General features: G+C 41.6%; 1 protein-coding gene and 1 non-coding gene across 2 annotated transcripts; both read left to right on the top strand.

The window, feature by feature from the left end:
* The first annotated feature begins 10,204 nt into the window (after nt 1–10,204).
* LOC141615905 (small nucleolar RNA R71) lies at nt 10,205–10,311 on the top strand. Its single transcript, XR_012530291.1, has one exon. It is a non-coding gene; the product is annotated as a small nucleolar RNA R71 (small nucleolar RNA).
* A 12,172-nt stretch (nt 10,312–22,483) lies between these two features.
* Nucleotides 22,484–23,491, top strand: LOC141613434 (uncharacterized). The gene has a single exon (XM_074432167.1). It carries the CDS (start codon nt 22,484–22,486, stop codon nt 23,489–23,491), a length of 1,008 nt encoding a protein of 335 aa, XP_074288268.1.

Genomic DNA, 23,491 nt, shown 5'->3' with positions numbered 1-23,491 from the left:
CCTTTAGCAAGACATTCCCTAATAAACCGGACTGTTACCATCTCGGTTTCCCGAGGTAGTGAATAACAAAGTACAACAATACCAGAGTACTTTAAATTAAAACTTAACGATTACGCGTTTATTACAAATTATCCAACTAATACTTAATATAAGATAAATACGACTCGCAGCGGAAAATAAATTAAGTGATAAAATCCTCTATGTGGTCTAGACTTCTAGGTGGATTGGCCAAGTCCTCACGCATCCCATAGCTCCCAAGTCAGCTAATCTTTAGTACCTGTCAAATCTGCTCCCCATTATGGTTCATCACAGGTGTTCACGAATACACAGGGTCAACCACGAGGTTGAGTAGGGAAAACAATAAAACAATAAATATGATATGCATGCTCCTCCGTCACCTCCATCTCCATCTCAACTCATATCTCATATCTCATATCCCGGACAACCCAGCCATACCGATCCCCGGTAGACTATATATATATCGACCGTAGCCGATCTGCCAGCTCGCAGCTGAGGACACCAGGGCAAGTCCTGCAGAACCCGCCTGGGCCTTATCACAACATCACATCGTATCCCAACATCGTCACCACCACATCATCCTCCAACTCCAATGCATATGCAATGCTCAACAGTAATCAATGCAACATGACATGTATATCAATGAATGAAATCATGCCAGCTATCGAAATAACGAAATAACATAATCAACACGAACAGTTCAGTCAACCACACTCCGGCGTATGAATCATAACATAAATTACAACCACGCACAAGTCATCGAACACAGCTCGGTCACATGTAACACAACAACTCAACACAATTTAACAACACCGGTAAGTCAAGTGTATTTCCCTACCTCAAAGTGCCAGCAAATCCAATCAAGCAGTTCAAGCAGTCCCGAAAATAAAGCAATGAATTTGATTATCGATCCTTCAGGAATCCGTCACCTAAACGAATTATAATATTTATTATTACTAACTACTAAATACAGAATTTCCCAAAATAGAAACTTTCCCGAAATAGTAGCTTTCCACTTTAATCAGTCCCGACTCAAAACCCGACTTGAATTATTTAACCGACTCGGGAATTAAATTAAATAACTACTATGATAGATAAAATATTGAACGAATTAAACATTTTAAGAAAACCCGACTCAAACATAAAACAATTCAACAACCCGACTTAAACCCGTCTTTCATTAATTAAATAACTCGGAATTAATTTAATTAGTTAAACATACGACCCATTAACGAATTATAACGATTAACTATGAAAACCCGTTTAAAAAACAACTCGAATAACCCCTCACGCACCCCGTCCCTTCGCACACTCACACACCCCTCACGCACCACCTAGCCACCACGACAACCACCAGACCTGACCCCCACTTCGTCCCCACCGCCAGCAACCACCACCAGCCTGGTCGATCGATCGCCACGGCGAGTCGAACCAGGGCTGGCATTTGGCCTGGTTCACCGCGCATCATCACCAACACCCACTGTTTTCCTTTTTACCACCACCGCAACCAACAACCATACCCAGCCAAACAACCACGACCCTACTCACCGTCAACCCACGAACCTAGACACCGTGGCACCACTGTCTCGACCTCCCCCTAGTCCACGGTGGTGCCACCCCAAACATACCCGTCTAAACCCGTATGCAAATCCCCTCGCTACCCGTTTGCTACCCCCCCGTCAGTGTCGCCTATTTCTGCCACCACTACCACCCAAAGCCCACCTGACCGCCACCAATAGGGGCGACTCAGACCACCCAACACCATTACCCCGACACCAACCACCCTTATCCCCTCCCTAAGACACGCAACCCCAATCAAAAACCCGACATAAAAGATGAAACAGAGGAGGAATGTGACATGCTTACCTTTCCGCCACCACAACAACCACCAGGGCCACCCTACGTCGTCGACAACCTCCCTTTGACCTTCCTTGCTGCGCCGTCACCACTCCTGCTCTCTCTCTCTCTCTCTCGTTTTGCGTGAAAGGCTGCCAATTGGGCTGATGAAAGAGGGAGGCGGGTTGAGGGTGTGAGAAATGAGGGAGGCGGGTTGTGGTGTTGCTAGGGTAAAAATTTTAGGTTAAAAACTTAGGTTAGAGAAAGGTGTTGGGTGTTAGGTTAATTGGGTTAGACATGATATTGGGTAAACCCAAATGGGTCGAGGGTAAAAGGTTTAGCTCACGTCTCGAATACCATATAAACCCGTCTCAGATAACTTATGCAACAACTCGATTTTACGATATCAACACGACTAGACAATTAACTCGACTCAACTATTATCCCGACATAATTAGTAAAATAATATATAATAATTATATATAACAATATCCGTTTAATTAATTATATTATATAAAATACGGGGTATTACATGGAGATTCCAAAATAATAATGCAAAGAATAATAGAAGTACTTGATGATTGATGGAAGGTTGTCAATCTCCCAATAAACCCAAATGATCTTCTAATTACCCAAAATAAATGATGAACAATAGAGAAATTAACGAAAGATTAAGTATTGAGATTTGTGTTAAGACTAAATTAAGAGTTGATTACAAGATTAAGGAATGATTACTAATTGATTACTACTTGATTACTAGATGATTAAGAGAGCATGCTAATCTAAGTAGTACAATCGGGTATTTATACTAAAGATTAGGTACATAAATTAGGGTTACTAAGGGCTTAAATGACTATTAAGTCCTTAAGAAAAGTTGAGGAAATTCTCCTCTCGAAGGAAATGAGCATCTCCGTTTTTCTAGTCTTGCCATGATCCGAGCGACTTGAAAATAGGCATGGGCTCTCTGGGGTACGATCCGAGGGGATTTTCAAGGGAGACGCTCGGATCTTCTTGCTTCAGGACGAGCGTCTTGGTCACGGGACGCTCGGATGGTGGTGGAGAGACGCTCGGATCCTCTGTGATCCGCTCAGATCCCTTGGCAGGCAGCTTTTCTTCATTTCTTCCTTCATAATCTGCGAGGATCAATCCGCGGATGCAAGGATCCTTTCGTCATTGCCCGTTTCTCTTTATTATCTACATAGGCCTTCTAGTATCGTCTTCCCTTTGATGCTTGATCATTAGATGCGATCAATTTAGCTCCATTTTGCCATGTAAATGTAAGGTTTGCACTCCTCTCCTACCAAGGAAACAAAACCTCAAAGAATATGCAAAATGGGAAACTAAAGTTAGTAAATGACCCAATCATGCACTATAAATCATAGGAACGAGGCTAATTCGGGGACTAAATGTGCTCAAATATGAGTCACATCAAAAATCCCCAAACCGGACCATTGCTCGTCCCGAGTAAAGAGGTGACAAAAACTAGGACCCTTATTCAAACTAACCTACTAATATAGCTGATGTGAGACAATTAGCGGGTCTCACTCCGCCCCTTCAACTCACAACAAGACAACCATGAGGTAGGATGCCTTCTTGCAAGTCAAGGTGGGGCTTACCAAAATGGCGATACATCCAATCATTAAGCACACAAATCAAGTAATGGATGCATCTACAAAAATGAATAGCCACTTTCCTCATCTAAGTGGCGGAAATTATCTACAAGAGCAGCAATGTAAGGGTACACATTCCATCATAGATACGGTTTCTTCAAACTACTAAGCCTAGAAGGATACCAATAAATCACCTCCAAGTTGTGTCAAGCTAGGGTACCTTTGTCATCAATCGTTAAATGCTTTCGTCAAGAGTATGCTCCCTATGGTGTTAGAAACACTGGAGGATCGCGGAATTCCTCTTCTTGTCTAGACAAGAAGAAGGGTCGTCCCCTCTCTACCACGCACAAAAGTGGATATAATGGAAAAGGGATCAATAGAATTTGAGTTTCATGTGGGAGTTTGCTTTTTGTTGTTGTTTTTCCCCCCAATTTCTTGTGGCATTTGACATTTGAGAACACTTTCTTTTTGCCATTTCTTTTGATGTTTGGCATTTCAACACTTGACAATTTCAAATTTTTCCATTTTCTTTTGAACATTTTCAAAGCTACCCCAATTGTAGTGAGGGTGCTTGTATTTGAAGCATAGGAGTTTTCATTTTTGTTACTCCTCTTTTCTTTTGATGCAATTACAAACTTTTTGACTTTCATTTCAATTCTTGAATTCAAATTTGAACAATTTTTGTGCCCATTCTCTTTTTGATGACAAAATGTGGTAGAATATAGAAGATGATTGCATGGTTTCAAGGGTCACCTTGGAATAAACGGTAGCCAAGCAGTTATCACACCACAAGGTAATCTTGACTAGGCCTTAATCCATGGGTCAAAGGATACTAGCATGACACATCCTAGGGTGTTTTACAAGTATTCTAACAAGCAAAGTCCCAAGAAGAAAAAGTATCTACAAGGGCCTTATATACACTTGTCAAGTTTCCCAAATAGATGCTTTCACAAAAATTTTCCTAAATGCAACTATATGCCATGATGCAACTAACATTTATACATCCTAATGAATATGCTTCTACCAACTAGTATGCCATATAATCTAAATGCAATCATATAATCACATTGTTTATACCGCATCAATCAAAATAAAGCCACATAGTCATTAACATAAAGAGGAAAAAGGAGATTGGAAAGATCATACCATGCGGTCTTCAATATCCTCATGTCTCGGATGTGGCGTAGTCGATCAATGTGATAAAGGATAAACAAACAAGCAAACAAACAAGTATATACAATATATACAATTATAAACTAAAAAGGAATGAACATGTTTTTAGGTTTTTGCATTTTTCAAATTTTTATCAATTTTATGTTTTTATGAAATAAAAAGGACATGTTTTTGTATTTTTCAAAAAATTTCAATTTTTATCATTTTTGTTTTATAAGTCATGTTAGAATTTCCCATCCCCACACTAGTATGGGCATTGTCCTCAATGGCCAATACGATAGGAAATTATGCAAGCTATACGAAAATGCATGATTCCTAAGCTAAATGCAAACTATATGATAAATATACAAAAGTGAATGCAAACTCAGCTATGCTATATGATGCATGAATTTTTGTTTGGTTGGAGAGCATAATTTGAATTAACTCCCAATGCGTATGCTTGAACTTCACCAAACTAAGTGAGAGTGAGGGAGTTCCTGCATAAAAAATGCTATGCATGCAACTAAACTTGTCATTTTGGATTTTTCATGGTGGAAACAATAAAAGACACCTCAATGAGACCGAGGTGGGAGTCCTCTAAGTGTTGCTAGGACTCGAACTCATGATCAAGATACAAATTTAAAAACAAGAGAAATGAACAAAGCTAAAGGAGGTGTAGGAGACTCACAATGTATTGGGACATCCTCCAAAGAGCTTGCTAATCCTCAATCGTCGCCCATAGCGACATCACTATCATCTCCATCATCATCACCGTCTTTCTCACTAGCATCCTTATCATCATCTACCTCCATAGACCCAGAGGCTTCACCACTATCACTTGAGCTTTCTTCTTCTTCCTCACTCCCCTCTTCTTCTTCACCTTCTTCATCTTCTTCTCCACCACTCTCAACAACAACCTCCTCATCACCCATGCTAGCATCCCTAGGAGCATTAGGAAAGAAAACTTCCCTATCCCCCCAACTAGGCAAAGGACATGATGGATCAAGAAGTCCTTGCCTAGCTAGGTGTAAGAGGGGCGGATATTGAGCTCTATATGCATTGACTAGGTCTTCATGGGCTTGCTTATGCATTTCTTGCATCAAAGGAGTCAAGTAATCATTTCCCACCGTAACATTTTTGGGTCGAAATTCATGGTAGGTGAACGGGTAGGGTGGAGTGACAATAGAGGAGGAGGGTTCGGCAATGGCCACTCTATGGTTTTACATTATGGACTCGGCTTCCTCGGAGAGTGGGAGAAGATAGTTCGGGCTTTGGACATTTAGTCGGCAAATTTTATTCGGTAGAATGAAGGACTTGGCATCTTTTGTAAGCCACTCAAATTTGTTGTCAAGATTGTCGTTCTTGACCCAATGGAATTTGTGAACCATAGTGGCTAGATCAATGAGGTGGTCTCCCTTAACCGGCTTATAAGTGTCATCTTTGTTGAAATTCCGATTGAAGTGCTTTGTCAACCACATTACCAATCCCCCATATACTATAAAGGCCGCGCCTTACTTGCCATGATCGATATTAAGCCACCTTTTGATTAAAAGTTGAAGGATATTGTATTTCTTGGTGAACTTCTTATCGACATTCAAGGTTGACTCGAGATAGATGAAATCCAATTCGGTGAAGTGATTAGTCCCCTTCCTAGCAATAAGAGTATTTCCCACAACCTTGTGCCACACCCTTATGCCCGGGTGATGAACATAAAGGGCACGACATTCATAGAAGGACTCGAATTTCCTCCCGGTAATAGCTTTCCACAAAGGGGCGGGATCATATTTTGTTGAAGGTTTCTTCACATAAGTCGAGTTATTATCAAGACCGAAAACTTTGCCAAACTCATTAAAGGACATCTTCCTATCCACATTCTCAAGGCGGAATTCAATGTTCGTTCGAGTCTCCACCTTTGTAACTTTCAATGAACTTAGAAATTCTAAGGTGAGGGAGGGGTAGGTCAATTCCTGCATATTAAACAATGTAAGCAACCCCATAGACTCAAAGAAGTTCTTGGTCCTTTCACGGACACCCAATTTGGTCAAGGCATCTTGGCAAATAAACTTGGTGGGTAAAATCGATTTCTTAGCAAGAGACACAAAATTTTTCCTATGAGAATTGGATGTGAAAGTTACCTCCGGATATTTTTCTAGTTGCTCAATAACCGGGATAGAAGTAGTAGCTTCCACCATAAGAATAGAAGTTTCTTGAATTTCCATTCTTGCTTGTTGAACCACCAAAGCCTTTGAGGCTTGAAGTGCTTGTTGCCTTTTGGAAAGGTTTGGTTTTGTAGGTGCTTTGCTTCCACCTTTGGTCCTAGCCATTGTTCTTCTCCTTGTATTATCAACAACCAAAGATTTGCTTGAATTCTTCTAGTATCCTCAAGCTTCAATAAATCCCAAATCAATTTAGGATTTTCAAAATTTGCCTTTAACCCTAGAAAATCGATTCAATTTTTGAAGATTTGGATGTTTGAATGGTTTTTTTGTTGATAGGGGAGTGATTTGTTTGAGTTTTGAGGAAGTTTGGAATTGATTTGAGTGAATTTGGTTGAGAAAATTGATTTTTATGGATGGAGGAGTTGAGGGTTTTGAATGTGTGTTTATGTTTTGAATGAAAGAAATGAAATGGGAAAGGGGGTTTTAATCCCGTGTTTTTGAATTACAGCAGAAGGAGACGAGCGTCTGCAGCACGGGACGCTCGGATTGTTGCCCAGTCAGTTTTATAAAATGTAACCCGTGCTGAGACGAGCGTCTTCAGCAGGAGACGAGCGTATTTTGCCTGGAGACGAGCGGATTCTTTTGAGGACGCTTGGATTCAAGGTCAGGGTGAAATCCCAAATTCTGATATATCCAAGACGAGCAGATCTTTCCTGAGATGAGCGTCTTTTGGTTGAGACGAGCGGATTCCTAAGGAGACGCTCGGATTCATACCCAGTGCAGATTTTTCCTTTTCAGCTCTACCAGGATGAGCGAAATCTAGTTAAGACGCTCAGATTTTCACCCAAGACGAGCGGCTTCTTCTTGAGATGCTCGGATTGCTCCTGTACCTCACGGGTTCAGTTCCACCCGTGGGTATTTTCATAACCCAAGTCATTCCGTCTTCGTTCCTTTGGTCTTCATTGTGGGGGCACTACGAAGGCTTGGATAGCCTAGATAATTCATATCCCCACACTAATCAAAACACTACACATCAAGAAACTTTTAAGTCCCTCCCTCACTTTCTCTCAAAATGATAATCTTGATCGAAGTAAAATGGTAAATCCAAAAATTGACAAAATGCAATAAGTAAAATGCAAGTTAAGGGGTTAGAATATTTACAAATGGTGGTTTAGGGAGGACTCCACCAAACTCTCATTCATGTATGAGATGTAAAGGAGGCATAGCCAAGGTGTTGTTGATGTTGCTCAACACCTTGAAGAAGTAGTCGAAGGCTTGTTCATTGTCATTATAAAGATCTTCAATAGACCTTTGCATATGTTGTTCTTCATTGTGATGATTTGAGTTAACATGATCACCAAAGCCTTGGTCTCGGGTCATGGCATTACCAATAGAAGGATTGAATAACCCTTCAAACTCATCATCCTATAAACCGCATACTTCATTAGCTTGCTTCCCAATAGTATCATGAGTTGATGGTAACAACTCCTCTTCTTTCTTGTTATTATGGCTGATGAGGCCTTCTTCTTCTCTTGTCATGAGTGGTGATGAGCTATTCAAGCTCTCATTCTTGTTGAAACTTTCTTGCTCTTTGGATGGAGCATCTTGGAGATTATCCACTTTCTTCTCCCATATAGGTGCTGATTCTTTGCTCGTAGCTTGTCCTTTGTATTGAGATGCCAACTTCTTCCTATCACTTTCTCGGCTATAATGATCAACCATGAAACATGGCTCATGTAAGCGGGGAACTCTCATTGTCTTGTCAAGGTTAAAAGTGATTGTTTCATCTCCCACTTTAAGTGTGAGCTCTCCATGTTTCACATCAATCACCGCTCCCGCGGTGTGTAAGAATGGTCTTCCTAAAATGATAGGAATGTTGAGGTCTTCCTCCATGTCAACAATAACAAAGTCCACCGGGATGAAGAACTTGCCAATTCTTACCGGCCCATCCTCCCACACCCCTAAAGGTGTCTTCGTTGACCGATCCGCCATTTGAAGTGTGATATTAGTGCACTTGAGTTCTCCCATTCCTAGCCTTTTGCATACCGAGTATGGCATGACACTTACACTTGCTCCAAGGTCACATAGAGCTTTGTTGATTTTAGTGTCGCCAATGGTGCATGGAATAGAGAAACTTCCCGGATCCTTGAGTTTTGGAGGTGAACTTCCTTGTAGGATGGCACTATTCACCTTAGTGAACGCAATAGTCTCTAGCTTCCGGATAGATTTCTTCTTTGTAAAAATATCTTTCATGTATTTTGCATAGGCCGGAACATGATTGATCAATTCGGTGAATGGGATTGAGACTTCCAAGTTCTTCACATAATCCATGAACTTTCCAAGTTGTTCATAAAACTTAGGCTTAGCTTGACGACATGGAAATGGAAGTCTAATCACAATAGGCTCTTTCTCCTTAGCCTTCTCTTCATTCTTCTTCTTTGAAACTTCTTGAATGGTGGTGGGTTCTTCTTCTTTCTTAGAGTTTTCAACTCTTTCCTTGTCACTAGCATTCACAACATCTTCATCAATGGGCCTCTTCGCCCCTTCATACCTTGTACCACTCCTCAAATGGATGGCACTCACCGACTCGTGTCTTGGGGGATTACCTTAAGGTGGTAATTGCCCCTTTTGTCTTTAAGAACTAGAAGATGCTAATTGAGACATTTAGGTTTCCAACATCTTTGTGTGAGATAGTATGTTATTGATGGTGATGTCTTTTGCTTGGCTATCCTTTTGCATTTGAGTGAAAAACTCTTGTTTGTTCTTTTGCATTTGGAGGACCGCTTTTTGAACATCAAAACCTTGGTCGTTTGTTTGATTGTATGGAGGTTGATTTTGATAACTTTGGTTTTGATTGTAAAAGGGTCTTTGAGCTGGGTTTCTCATTGGAGGTGGGGTGTATGTTTGAGGGTTTTGAATATTTTGACTTTTGTATGAAAGATTGGGGTGGAATTTGGTATTCTCATTGTAATAGTTGGAATAAGGGGTGCCACTTTTGTATGCTTGGAAAGCATTCACTTGTTTACTTGTTCCCCTACATTCACTTTGGTCATGTCCCAAAGTTCCACAATTCTCACATATTCCACTTGGAATTGATGATGATGCCACCATAGCATTAACATGTTGATTGGGTGATTTGGAGGCCTCTTCAAGTTTAGCCATGGCCTTCTAAAACTTCAAATTAATGGTATCAATATGAGCACTAAGTTGAGCACCCAATTGAGTAATGGAATCCACCTCATGCTTTCCTCCTCTAGTAGCCTTCCGAGGTCTACTATATTGTGAGTTATGGACCGCCATTTCTTCAATTTTGTTCCATGTTTGATTTTCATCGACTTCGGTGAACATATCATTTGATCCATATTGAGAATGCTTCGGGAGTCTTCATATAGACCATTCCAAAATTGTTGTACAAGGAACCACTCGCTAAGTCCATGGTGTGGACAAGATCAACAAGTGTCCTTGAATCTCTCCCATGCTTCATACAAAGATTCCTCATCCCTTTATTTGAACCCGGTGATTTGGGCCCTCAACATATTAGTCTTCTCTGGAGGATAGAATTTCTTGTAGAAAGCAAGTGCCAATTTCTTCTGAGAATCAATACCAAGAGTAGCCTTATCTAGGCTCTTCAACCATTGTTTCACGGAACCAATCAAAGAAAAAGGAAATAAGACCCATCGGATTTGGTCTTGAGTAACTCCGGTTTGAGAAATCGCATCACAATAGTCACAAAAAGTCTCCATATGAGAATGAGGGTCTTCACTAGGCATCCCTCCAAATTGACTTCTCTCAACTAATTGTATGAATGCGGATTTGGCAATGAAATTACCGGTTAAATGTTGTGGTGTAGGAGTACCATTTGGTAGGTTCTCCTCGGTTGGTACAGAATGTGATGAAAATTTAGGCATTGTGGGTTGATTTTGTGGAGGGTTTTGTATTGGGTTATCCTCTCCTTCTCTTGCAAAAGAGTTGATGAACTCAATGTTATTTGGTTGAATGTCTACAATCTCACCAATACCTCTCAAAGTATTCATGGAAGTCTTCTATTGTTGGTCAAAGTTCTTTCGATTTCAAGATCTATGGGTAACAAGTTACCTTGTGATCTCCTAGACATGCAAAATATCAAACAACTCGAAAATAATTAGAACAACCTTGAGGATATTGACTTCACCAAGGTAAAGAAACACACAACTAAAAACAATTAAAGAAAATCAAATTAAGTTAACACCGTCCCCGGCAACGGCGCCATTTTTGGTGTCGTAGGTTTTTAAACTCGACGTCAAAAGTTACCTAACCAAAATAATATTTATAACTTCACCAACTACTCTTAGTAAAGAGGTAAGTAAAGTTCGGATCCCAAGGGACGGGTATTGATGTAGGATTTTCAATTGTAAATGGTCGTGTCTTAGGGTGTCACAATTTGGGGTTGAGATAGGAGATTAATTAAAAATAATCAACGATAAAAACAAAGCAAGGTAGATAAAATGAAGATGTAAACAATTGATTAAAAGCACTAGGGTATCATGGGTTCATAGGGGAATACATGGGAGTTGATCATACAAACATGTTCTCGAATTATAAGCAAGCAATTATTGTTGTGATGGGATCGAGTTAGTGTATATCTTACAATCCCTAAGAAGGTTTGGGTCCCGAAGCCGAATCGATTAGATTTTACAACACCTACAAGTCGACTTAATCCTTCCTATCCAACTATATGCATGGTCTAATGAGGCTCGAGTTTGTTTATGTCTTACAAGCCTTATTGAAAAGATAAGTGATGGGTAAAAATTGCAAGGATTCATAGGCTCGCATTTCATCAAACATAATATGTGCATAAGTTGGAATCACAACAAGCAAGCAAATAAATTATGTGAACATATTAGTTTAAGCATGAATCATTCCCCATGTTGGTTTCCTCTAATTACTCATTAATCCTAGCTAAGGAAACTACTCACTCATGATCAAGTTTAACATGCTAACAAGGTTGTTAATCACATTAACAAGGCAAAACATGATGAATGAATGAAAATGATTAACAATAATTAAAGTAAGAATTAAGAGAATTATACCTATGGAGATTCCAAAATAATAATGCAAAGAATAATAGAAGTACTTGATGATTGATGGAAGGTTGTCAATCTCCCAATAAACCCAAATGATCTTCTAATTACCCAAAATAAATGATGAACAATAGAGAAATTAACGAAAGATTAAGTATTGAGATTTGTGTTAAGACTAAATTAAGAGTTGATTACAAGATTAAGGAATGATTACTAATTGATTACTACTTGATTACTAGATGATTAAGAGAGCATGCTAATCTAAGTAGTACAATCGGGTATTTATACTAAAGATTAGGTACATAAATTAGGGTTACTAAGGGCTTAAATGACTATTAAGTCCACAAGAAAAGTTAAGGAAATGCTCCTCTCGAAGGAAATGAGAATCTTTGTTTTGCTAGTCTTGCCATGATCTGAGCGACTTGAAAACAGGCACGGGCTCTCTGCGGTACGATCCGAGCGGATTGTCAAGGGAGACGCTCGGATCTTCTTGCTTCAGGACGAGCGTCTTGGTCACGGGACGCTCGGATGGTGGTGGGGAGACACTCGGATCCTCTGTGATCCGCTCGGATCCCTTGGCAGGCAGCTTTTCTTCTTTTCTTCCTTCATAATCCGCGAGGATCAATCCGTGGATGCAAGGATCCTTTCGTCATTGCCCGTTTCACTTTATTATCTACATAGGTCTTCTAGTATCGTCTTCCCTTTGATGCTTGGTCATTAGATGCGATCAATTTAGCTCCATTTTGCCATGTAAATGCAAGGTTTGCATTCCTCTCCTACCAAGGAAACAAAACCTCAAAGAATATGCAAAATGGGAAACTAAAGATAGTAACTGACCTAATGATGCACTATAAAGCATAGGAACGAGGCTAATTCGGGGACTAAATGTGCTCAAATATGAGTCACATCAAATACAATAAATAAATTGCGAACTAAAACTACAATAATTACAACGATTAATTGATTTACGTCAAAAATATATTTAATACGGATAATTTGAGAAAAACAAGAGAAAATAAACTAGGTTAAAACGAACAGATTAAAGGTGATAATAGGATTAATAGCCGATTAATACATAATTAACGAATTAGTTCAAAGCAAGAACGGAAGTTCAGAGACAGAGCTCAACCCGGAACAGGTGCAGCAGTGATGCGTCTCTTGGAAGAGGAGCAGTGGTCACTGCGTCTATTTCTGAGGTGAGATCTGGCTGTGAAGTCAGAACTGCGATTGTTAATGTTCGTTGGTGGATTTAATGATTGATTATTGATATTTGACTCGGATGAAAGTGATTTAGCAGGTTATTTACATGTGAATGGGTCGTAAAAGCGATAACGAACAACTTAAAACTAACTAGAATGAATTAAGACGGATTAAAACGAATTATGAGTGAATTATAACTAATTAGGCCAAATTATTACAAATTAATTAGGTTTATTTAGGTCAAACTATTAAGAAGGTTTTGATAAACAAATGAAAATATGTACAAAAGTCGAATTTCCAAAGGTTTGATATGAACAAATCGAATCTCCAAAAACCGGGTTTGATTTTAATGACGAAAACCCGCAAATATTGATTATTAGGGATTTAAGTCGAAATTTAAAGGTGATAAATTATTGAGAACAATGAATTATAATTATTACATACGAATAAAAGAAAGAACATAAGAAAGAGAAAACAAAGGACGAATTAACAGAGGACGGAGGAAGAAGAAGAAAAGCAGGAACTGCGGCAGCCTCAGGAAGAGGCGCAGCAGTTGCTGCGTTTCTTCTCGACGTCTGTTTTCTATCAATCCGTAAAAATAGGTTTTATAAATCGGTTTTAAGCATATTTTTGACGTAAACCGTACATTAATTGATACAAAAATAAAATACAATATTAAATATGGGATTTACACCCTCAGACTTACATGTTTGATGAAATGAGATTAACTAAGTTAATGATTAGTGATTGCTCGACTCGAATGTATGATAAAAGTGCCCTCATTAGATGATTTAGATTAAATTGATTGATTAATTGAGGGGAAATTGGTCAAATTGGTCAGTCATGCAACGTGACTGGTACTCAGAAGGATCCGAGCTTACGTGGTCGATTGATCAAGCACGTAGACGTCAATAAGCTTAGAGCACGGTCTTAGAATGCAAAGGGAGAAGAGAAGGGTGGACACTCGCATGAGAAATATGAGGAACGAAGGTCCCTATTTATACTAATCCTACAGAGGAATTATGGTATGAGTGGAACTGTAACACCCCCTCATACCAAGGTGCCTTACCACGACTACCCTACCATGAAAGTGTGTTACCATCTCGGTTACCCGAGGTTAGTACATATCAAAAGTGTCTGAACTGAGCACATTTATTAAATGCCATAAAGGGTTAAAGTTTACATCAAACCAAAATCCAAAAACTGATCCAACAATACAACTCCAATGTCTGACAACTAATGAAATCAAAACTAAGACTCAGACGGTGATGCTATGACTGGTGATGTCAACGCTCCCATGACTGCCCCAAGCTCACCACTAGCAATACCTATCAAGCCTGCTCACCATCCCCGAATGGATCACCGCAGATTCCACAAACAACAACGGGGTCAGTATTACTCAAGCAATATAAGACAAACAGACGAGATAACCAGCTGATTATCCTCCAACCCCAGTCTCCCGATCTCACACAGTAACCGACTACACACCAAAATGTGTAGCCCTGCCAGATTACCCATCACAACAGGTAATCCTCGCCGCCAGTGGGTGACCGCAGCCGCTCTCACCTAGTCCAGCTCATCAACGAGCGACTAACAATCCGTGTCCCTTAATGTGCACATCCCCTCCCGTGACGGGTTCCACGGAGAGCGAACTAGGGTGTGAAGCCACTCCCGCAAGTGACTCCACCACAATCACAATCACACTGCATCACAGCCATCACAACATCTCCACACCAACACCGTCACAACAACACCCAATACTCCGATGAACAGCAGATAACAATAATTACAAAGCAAGCATGTCTTAATAATGAACAGTAAACTGAGTAGGGCAAAACCCTACCTTAACAATCAACAGTAGAATAAAACTCGGACAATTAGAAAGGCTCCTCTACGAAGTCTTCTCCTATACAATAATCATATAACACAATTACACATTGCACAATCCCCCATATTCCCAATTCCATATATGTATACAGTAATCTCAAAGAATACAAATAACATAGAAATAGAACTTACCAACAGTAGAGTAAGGAATTATACGCAAGAACCACGAAGATTGCACATACAACGATGCTAGGGGATGATTAGAGAGTGATTAGAGTGATCGTAAAAATGATTAGGGTTGGAAATGATGTTTAGAAACTGACGTTGAATATAATATAACCCTAAACATTCCCTAATCAACCGGTAAAATAACCCTTCGCCAGACCGGATACTCGGTCGAGTAAAGTTTATACTCGGTTGAGTATCCTCTACTCGGTCGAGTATCCACTACACTCAGCCGAGTATTCCTCGGCAGAACCGAAATAAACCATACCAACAGCATTACTCGGCCGAGTAGGCTCTACTCGGTCGAGTAGTCACTTAACAAAATCCGTAGTATTACAGTCTTCCTCCCTTAAAAAGAACTTCGTCCCGAAGTTCACATTCCACCCTTAAACAAGACACTACACAACGCAAAAAGACTACACTAACAAACATTTACCAACACCAAAGAACCACACAAGACACCACAAAACTCAATAACCCGACTCAAAAATAAGACAAAACACAACCACGACCATCTCCTACCCCCCTAAAAAGACAACGGTTACGTCCCCGTAACCAAACATACCTGATCAAAAAGACTAGGAAAACGTTCTCGCATGTCTACCTCGGGTTCCCATGTGGCCTCTTCCACATTATGATTAGACCAAATGACCTTGAGTAAGATCGTCTCACCATTCCTTGTCTTACGAATCTTGCGATCAAGAATCTCTTTAGGAATCTCGGCATAGGACAAGGATTCATCAAGCTCGATATTCTCCATCTCAAGAATATGTGATGGATCACTCACATACTTCCGAAGCTAAGAAACATGGAAAACATTGTGAACTCTATCCAAAGCTGGTGGCAAAGCTAATCTGTAGGCTACTTCGCCTATATGGTCCAAACTCTCATAAGGACCTATAAACTTTTGGCTTAGCTTACCCCTCTTCCCAAATCTCATCATACCTTGCATAGGTGACACTTTCAAAAGGACCTTGTCACCTACTGCGAACTCAATGTCCCTGCGGTGTAAATCGGCATAGCTCTTCTGACGATCTTGAGCTGCTCTCATCTTTTGCCGAATTAACTGGACTTGCTCAACTATATCCTGTACCAGCTGTGGCCCTAAAACCACCGTCTCAAAACTATCATCCCAACAAACTGGATTTCGGCACTTCCGGCCATACAAGGCCTCAAAAGGTGTCATCCCGATGCTCGTATGATAACTGTTGTTGTATGAAAACTCGATCAGATCAAGCCTGTCTTCCCAGCTGCCCCCAAACTCCATGACACATGCCCTCAACATGTCTTCCAAGGTCTTGATGGTTCGTTCTGTCTGACCATCGGTTACCGAATGAAAGGTTGTACTCATCTTCAAGGTTGTACCCATCAACTCCTGCAGTTCTTACCAAAACTTGGATATAAACCTCGCATCACGATCAGAAACGATATCCTTAGGTATACCATGTAACCGAACCACATGCCTCCTGTAACCCAGTGCCAGCTGCATCTTAGACCAAGTATCTTTCATAGGAACAAAGTGAGCTGACTTGGTTAACCGATCAACAATCACCCAGATCATGTTGTTACCTTGCTGTGACCTAGGCAACCCCCATAATGAAGTCCATAGAGATTGAATCCCACTTCCACTCAGGTACTTCCAAACACTGTATCTTACCTTGTGGTCTCCTTTGTTCACCTTTGACCCTCTGACAGGTCAAACATCTGGCCACAAACTCAGCTACATCTTTCTTCATGTTTGGCCACCAGAAAGTCTTCTTAAGATCTTTGTAAAGCTTGTCACCACCCAGGTGAACTGAATAAGGAGTACAATGAGCCTCCGTCAAGATCACTCTCCTCAACTCTGCATCCTCAGGAACACACCATCTCCCATCAAAACGAACACTCCCATCTGTATGGATAGAAAACCTGGAAACCGTCCCACTCTCTACTCTTGACTTCCACTCCTGAATCTTAGGATCAAGCTCCTGTTTACTCTTGATGTTCTCATACAACTCTGGCTCGATCGTCAAATCCCCGATGGTATCTCCCTTCCTTATCATAAAGATCCCCATCCTAGACATCTCATCCCTCAGCTTAAGCAAGGACATGGCTGTACATAGCAAATGAACGCTCTTCCTACTCAGAGCATCTGCAACAACATTAAGCTCCTTCTAAGTGTAGATATACTTTAAGCTCTTATGATTAGAAAACACCTTAAAGGTCGCTCCATAAAGGTAGTGCCTCCAAATCTTAAGAGCGAAAACAACTGCACCCAGCTCCAGATCATGAGTAGGGTAGTTCTCCTCATATAGCTTCAGCTGCCTCGAAGCATAAGCGATGACATTCCCTGCCTGCATCAAAACACAACCAAGACCATTCTTTGAAGCATCGGTATATACCTCAAAGTTCTCCCATCCCTCTGGCAAAGTTAGGATAAGGGCTGTGGTCAAGCGTTCCTTTAAGGTCTGAAACGCCGTCTCACAACTCTCATCCCAAACAAATCTGGTCTCTTTCCTCATCAAAGATGTCATAGACCGTGCTATGGTAGAGAAATCTTTCACAAATCTCTTGTAGTAGTCAGCAAGGCCTAAGAAACTCCGAATCTCAGCAACATTCTTCGGTGATTCCCACTTGGTTACGGCCTCAATCTTACTAGGATCCACAGATACCATCTTCTTAGATCTCACATTTCCTAGAAAAGCCACTTCCTCCAACCAGAACTCGCACTTAGATAGCTTGGCATAAAGTTGATTCTCTCTCAGAGTCTGCAAGACTATCCTCAAGTGCTCCTCATGCTCTTCCTTAGTCTTAGAATAGACTAAGATGTCGTCGATGAAAACAATCACAAAATTGTCTAAACACGGTGTAAAGATCCGGTTCATCAAATCCATGAAAGCTGCTGGTGCATTGGTCAACCCAAAAGGCATCACCACTTACTCATAGTGACCATATCGAGATCGGAACGCTGTCTTAGGAATATCCTCATCTGCTATCCTCAGCTGGTGATAGCCCAACCGCAGGTTAATCTTGGAAAACACACCTGCTCCACTTAGCTGATCAAACAAGTCATCAATCCTGGGCAAAGGGTACTTGTTCTTCACTGTGACACGATTCAGCTCTCTGTAATCAATGCACAGTCTCATACTCCCATCCTTCTTCTTTACAAAAAGAACTGGGGCTCCCCACGGCGATACACTAGGCCTGATATAAACCTTGCTTAGCAACTCATGTATCTGCTTTTTCAACTCTGCTAACTCTTTAGGTGTCATACGGTAAGGTGCTTTGGATATCAGACCTGTTCCCGGTTTAAGCTCCACGCTGAAATCCACATCCCTCTTGGGAGGTAAACTCGGTATCTCCTCAGGAAAGACATCTTCAAACTCTCCCACCACAGGTATCTCAGCAGCTGTCTGCGGCTCTACTCGACGATCTCTCACATGGCAGAGAATCAAGGGGCACTTCTTCCTCAAACATGACTTTAAAGTCATCACAGCTATGAACTTACACTTAGGTTTTACCACAAACCCTCTATAAGACACCCTAACACCCTTAGGACCCTTTAAACACACTCTCTTCTGCCGACAATCTATCTTGGCATCATACTTACCCAGCAAATCCATCCCGACAATCACCTCAAACCCATCCATAGGAAACTCTAACAGGTCTACCGGTAAATCTACTCCTCCAACCACCATAAACACTCCCTTATACAACTTGAGACACAACACAGACTCTCATGAAGGTATGAACACATCATCTTTTACAACCTCGAACTCCCCCAAACCCATAGACAAGGCATGACTCTTAGACACAAAAGAGTGTGTAGCCCCCGAATCAAACAAAACAAAGGACGGTACATTATGAACAAGAAAGGTACCGGTAACTACATGAGCATCATCCTGTGCTTCCTATTTATCCATCATGAAAAGCTTCCCACTGTTTTTCTGTCCTCCACCTTGAACCGAAGCATTGGAGGTACTTGGCTTGGCTGCGGAATCTTGAGTGGTGCTGTTGTTCTGGCGCTGATATGATCCACCACCACTGCGGTTGTAACTGCCCTGGTTGCCCTGTCCACCTCTGTTGCCCCATGAACCTCCTGGTCGGTTACTAGCAAAACTCTGAGTTGGCCCTTGAGAGAAATTCCCTTGCCGAGCTCCTGAACCAGTACCGGGCCTGAAACTCGTGCATTCCCGTCTCCTATGGCCTACACCACCACAGATGAAGCATGTAAGGTTAGAGTTGTCACTCACACTCCGACCTCCATTCTTTCCCCAGCCACGAGATCCCCCTGAGAAACCAGCTCCACCAGAAAAAGCCTTTGCGTGATTGAAGTTCCCTTTCTTGTTGGCCGACTGACTGTTGCTTCCACTTTCAGCCTTCCTCTTTTCAGCAGCAGTCCTCTCATCAATTTCCCTTGAGAGATCCACCATTCTCTCAGCTTGGCCCGCTCTCAGGTACACTTCCTTGAGGTCAGTAGCAACCCCAGCTGGCATACGACTCACGATCTTGGCAGATAAACCCCTCTCAAAACGGAGAGCTAAACCCCTCGGCCCTAGCTGCATGTCGTTAACATAACGAAATAGCTCCAGAAACTGATGATAGTAGTCAGTGACTGCCATCTCCTCAGTCATGGTGAAGGAATCAAACTCGGATCTCATCTTGTATCGGATATGCTCTGACACAAACTGCTCTCTCATAGCGCTCTTCAACCCGGACCAAGGAATAGCTCCCAGACCCTCAGCCTGGTAATAAGCTCTAACATCCTCCTTGACATTTTGCCACCAAACTGCAGCTTCACCTCACATGTAGTATACTACCTGTTCAACGAGCATGTCCTCGGGGCACTTAACCATTTCCATGAGAGCTTCAATCTCACGGTGCCACTTATCGAGCAGCTTTGGTTCACCTACCCCTTCATATGTGGGAGGGTTGAAGCGAGCAATGATGATGCTGAGCTGGGTAGCATCCATCGGCTTCTCATTCCCTTTCCCCACATTTCTGAGAGCTTCAAGGAGAGCCTCTTGTTGCTCAATCATGCGAGCAACCTCATCAAGAGTCATCTCAGAAGCTTGGATCTGTGCGGGGGTCCTTTTGGGCGACATTTTGAGCTGATAAGAAACAAGGAAACGTAAGCACAAAAGCCTACGGCTCAAAATGTAACAATCTTCCGCCAAAGGAACACTCGGCCGAGTATACGACGACACTCAGTCGAGTAACGACTACTCGGTCGAGTATCTCAGATAATCGGTCGAGTAATCGACTCCAGTAGCTATCATCAAAAACCCAGAAAGAATACTCGGTCGAGTAAAAACAATACTCGGCCGAGTGGTCACTACTCGGTCGAGTAAACACATACAGTAGCCATTGCTACTCACTGCCAAACAACACTCGGTCGAGTGCTTGGTTACTCGGCCGAGTACTCCCTACTCGGTCGAGTACCTGCCCTGCTCGGCCGAGCCCTACTGTAGACGGGTTTAAACAGTAAAAGTCCCCTATCATGCTTTCTATTTCCCAAACAAACATGTATCAACAGGAACTGAATGCCACGTTATAAACATATAATCATCCAAATCATGCACATGCTAAATCCGATACACCAAAAGTTCACAAACCCGTCCCCTCAACTATTCTTAAATTACCAAATTACAAATTCCACATAAACATTTTTCAACCTTAAATTATCGTCAACATGAACCTTCACAACATGCACACACAAGACACAACTCTCATCACACTTCCCCATGTGACCGGCTTGAGTTAATGAGGGCCAAATTGCGACTCCGGGACGTCTCCCGAGTCTTTGCGGTAGCTCCAAACAACTCTCCCCGGGTTCATTTTATTTAGACTCCCTAAGTTCATTAGATTCATTTGTTTAGGTGCCGGAATCTTCGGCTCTGATACCACTTTGTAACACCCCCTCATACCAAGGTGCCTTACCAGGACCACCCTACCATGAAAGTGTGTTACCATCTCGGTTACCCGAGGTTAGTACATATCAAAAGCGTCTGAACTGAGCACATTTATTAAATGCCATAAAGGGTTAAAGTTTACATCAAACCAAAATCCAAAAACTGATCCAACAATACAACTCCAATGTCTGACAACTATTGAAATCAAAACTAAGACTCAGACGGTGATGCTATGACTGGTGATGGCAACGCTCCCATGACTGCCCCAAGCTCACCACTAGCAATACCTGTCAAGCCTGCTCACCATCCCCGAATGGATCACCGCAGATTCTACAAACAACAACGGGGTCAGTATTACTCAAGCAATATAAGACAAATAGACGAGATAACCAGCTGATCATCCTCCAACCCCAGTCTCCCGATCTCACACAGTAACCGACTACACACCAAAATGTGTAGCCCTGCCAGATTACCCATCGCAACAGGTAATCCTCGCCACCAGTGGGTGACCGCAGCCGCTCCCACCTAGCCCAGCTCATCAACGAGCGACTAACAATCCCTGTCCCTTAATGTGCACATCCCCTCCCGTGACGGGTTCCACGGAGGGCGAACTAGGGTGTGAAGCCACTCCCGCAAGTGACTCCACCACAATCACAATCACACTGCATCACAGCCGTCACAACATCTCCACACCAACACCGTCACAACAACACCCAATACTCCGATGATCTGCAGATAACAATAATTACAAACCAAGCATGTCTTAATAATGAACAGTAAACTGAGTAGGGAAAAACCCTACCTTAATAATCAACAGTAGAATGAAACTCGGACAATCAGAAAGGCTCCTCTACGAAGTATTCTCTTATACAATAATCACATAACACAATTACACATTGCACAAACCCCCATATTCCCAATTCCATATATGTATACAGTAACCTCAAAGAATACAAATAACATAGAAATAGAACTTACCAACAGTAGAGTAAGGAATTATACGCAAGAACCACGAAGATTGCACACACAATGATTCTAGGGGATGATTAGAGAGTGATTAGAGTGATCGTAAAAATGATTAGGGTTGGAAATGATGTTTAGAAACTGACGTTGAATATAATATAACCCTAAACATTCCCTAATCAACCGGTAAAATAACCCTTCGCCAGACCGGATACTCGGTCGAGTAAAGTGTATACTCGGCCGAGTATCCTCTACTCGGTCGAGTATCCACTACTCTCGGCCGAGTATTCCTCGGCAGAACCGAAACAAACTATACCAACAGCACTACTCGGCCGAGTAGGCTCTACTCGGTCGAGTAGTCACTTAAGAAAATCCGTAGTATTACAGAAACTTTGGAAACAAATCTCGAAAAGATTTGAAAATACATAGAAACGGGCTGGGGAAGAGGCGTAGCAGCTCTGGGGGTGACAGTTTCACCTAAGAGATTATCAATCCTGGATTGTACTAGGTTGGTTGATAATGTTGTGGATAGGATAAGAGGAATGGGGGCAAAACATCTTTCATATGCTGGCAGGATGGTTATGATCAGGGCTGTTCTTAGTACTCTTCACAACTATTGGGCTCGTATTTTCATTATTCCCAAAACTGTACTGAAAAAGATTGACTCAATTTGTAGAGAGTACCTTTGGCATGGGCACCATGATAGTTCTAGCCCAGCCTTAGTTGCTTGGAATCATGTGTGTAGGCCTAAGAGGCAAGGAGGGAGTGGATTACATAATCTGATGATATGGAATATGGCAGCAGTGGCTAAGTATGTGTGGTGGATTGCGACAAAAGCTGATCACTTGTGGGTTAAATGGGTGCATGCAATTTATATCAAGGGCAGGAATTGGAAGGATTATGAACCAACTTCTAATTCGAGCTGGGCTTGGAGAAAGATTTGCCAGACAAAAAATACATTCAAGGAACTCTTACAGCCTGGTTCTGGAGTGCTTGCTTTTTACTCTACTGCTTTGGGATATTCTTGGTTACAAGGTCAGGATACTGGTTGTGTGTGGTACCCATGGATCCTTAATACGTGGGTAGTCCCTAAACATGGCTTTATCAGTTGGTTGATGGGACATAATAGGCTACTTACTCAAGATAGGCTGATGAATATGCAGATCATTCAGTCCAATTTGTGCTATCTTTGTGGTTTGCAGCAGGAAAGTCACAGCCACTTATTCTTTAAGTGTGAATACAGTCGGAGATGTTGCAGGTTGGTTGCTGTATGGTGTGATGAGGTTTTACCTGATGAAGAGTGCATTCTCGAGTGGTGTCAGAAACGTTACAGGAGTCTCAGCAAGAAGAGGATTGTTGGGATTATTTTGGCTGGCCTAATTTATCATGTGTGGATGGCTAGAAACAAGTGTAGGGTGGAACAGGCTGTGCTTCGTCCGGAGCAGCTTGTCAAATGTGTTCAGATGGATGTTTGTAATAGAGTTAAGAAGTATATGACTAAGTGTCAAAAGGCAAATGTTAAAATATGGCTAGATAAATTTGTCAAGTAA

Source organism: Silene latifolia, chromosome 11 (assembly GCF_048544455.1).
Source record: "Silene latifolia isolate original U9 population chromosome 11, ASM4854445v1, whole genome shotgun sequence".
NCBI lineage: Eukaryota > Viridiplantae > Streptophyta > Magnoliopsida > Caryophyllales > Caryophyllaceae > Silene > Silene latifolia.
Note: the sequence above shows the minus strand (reverse complement) of the source record. Positions and strands in the feature narration are given on the sequence as shown.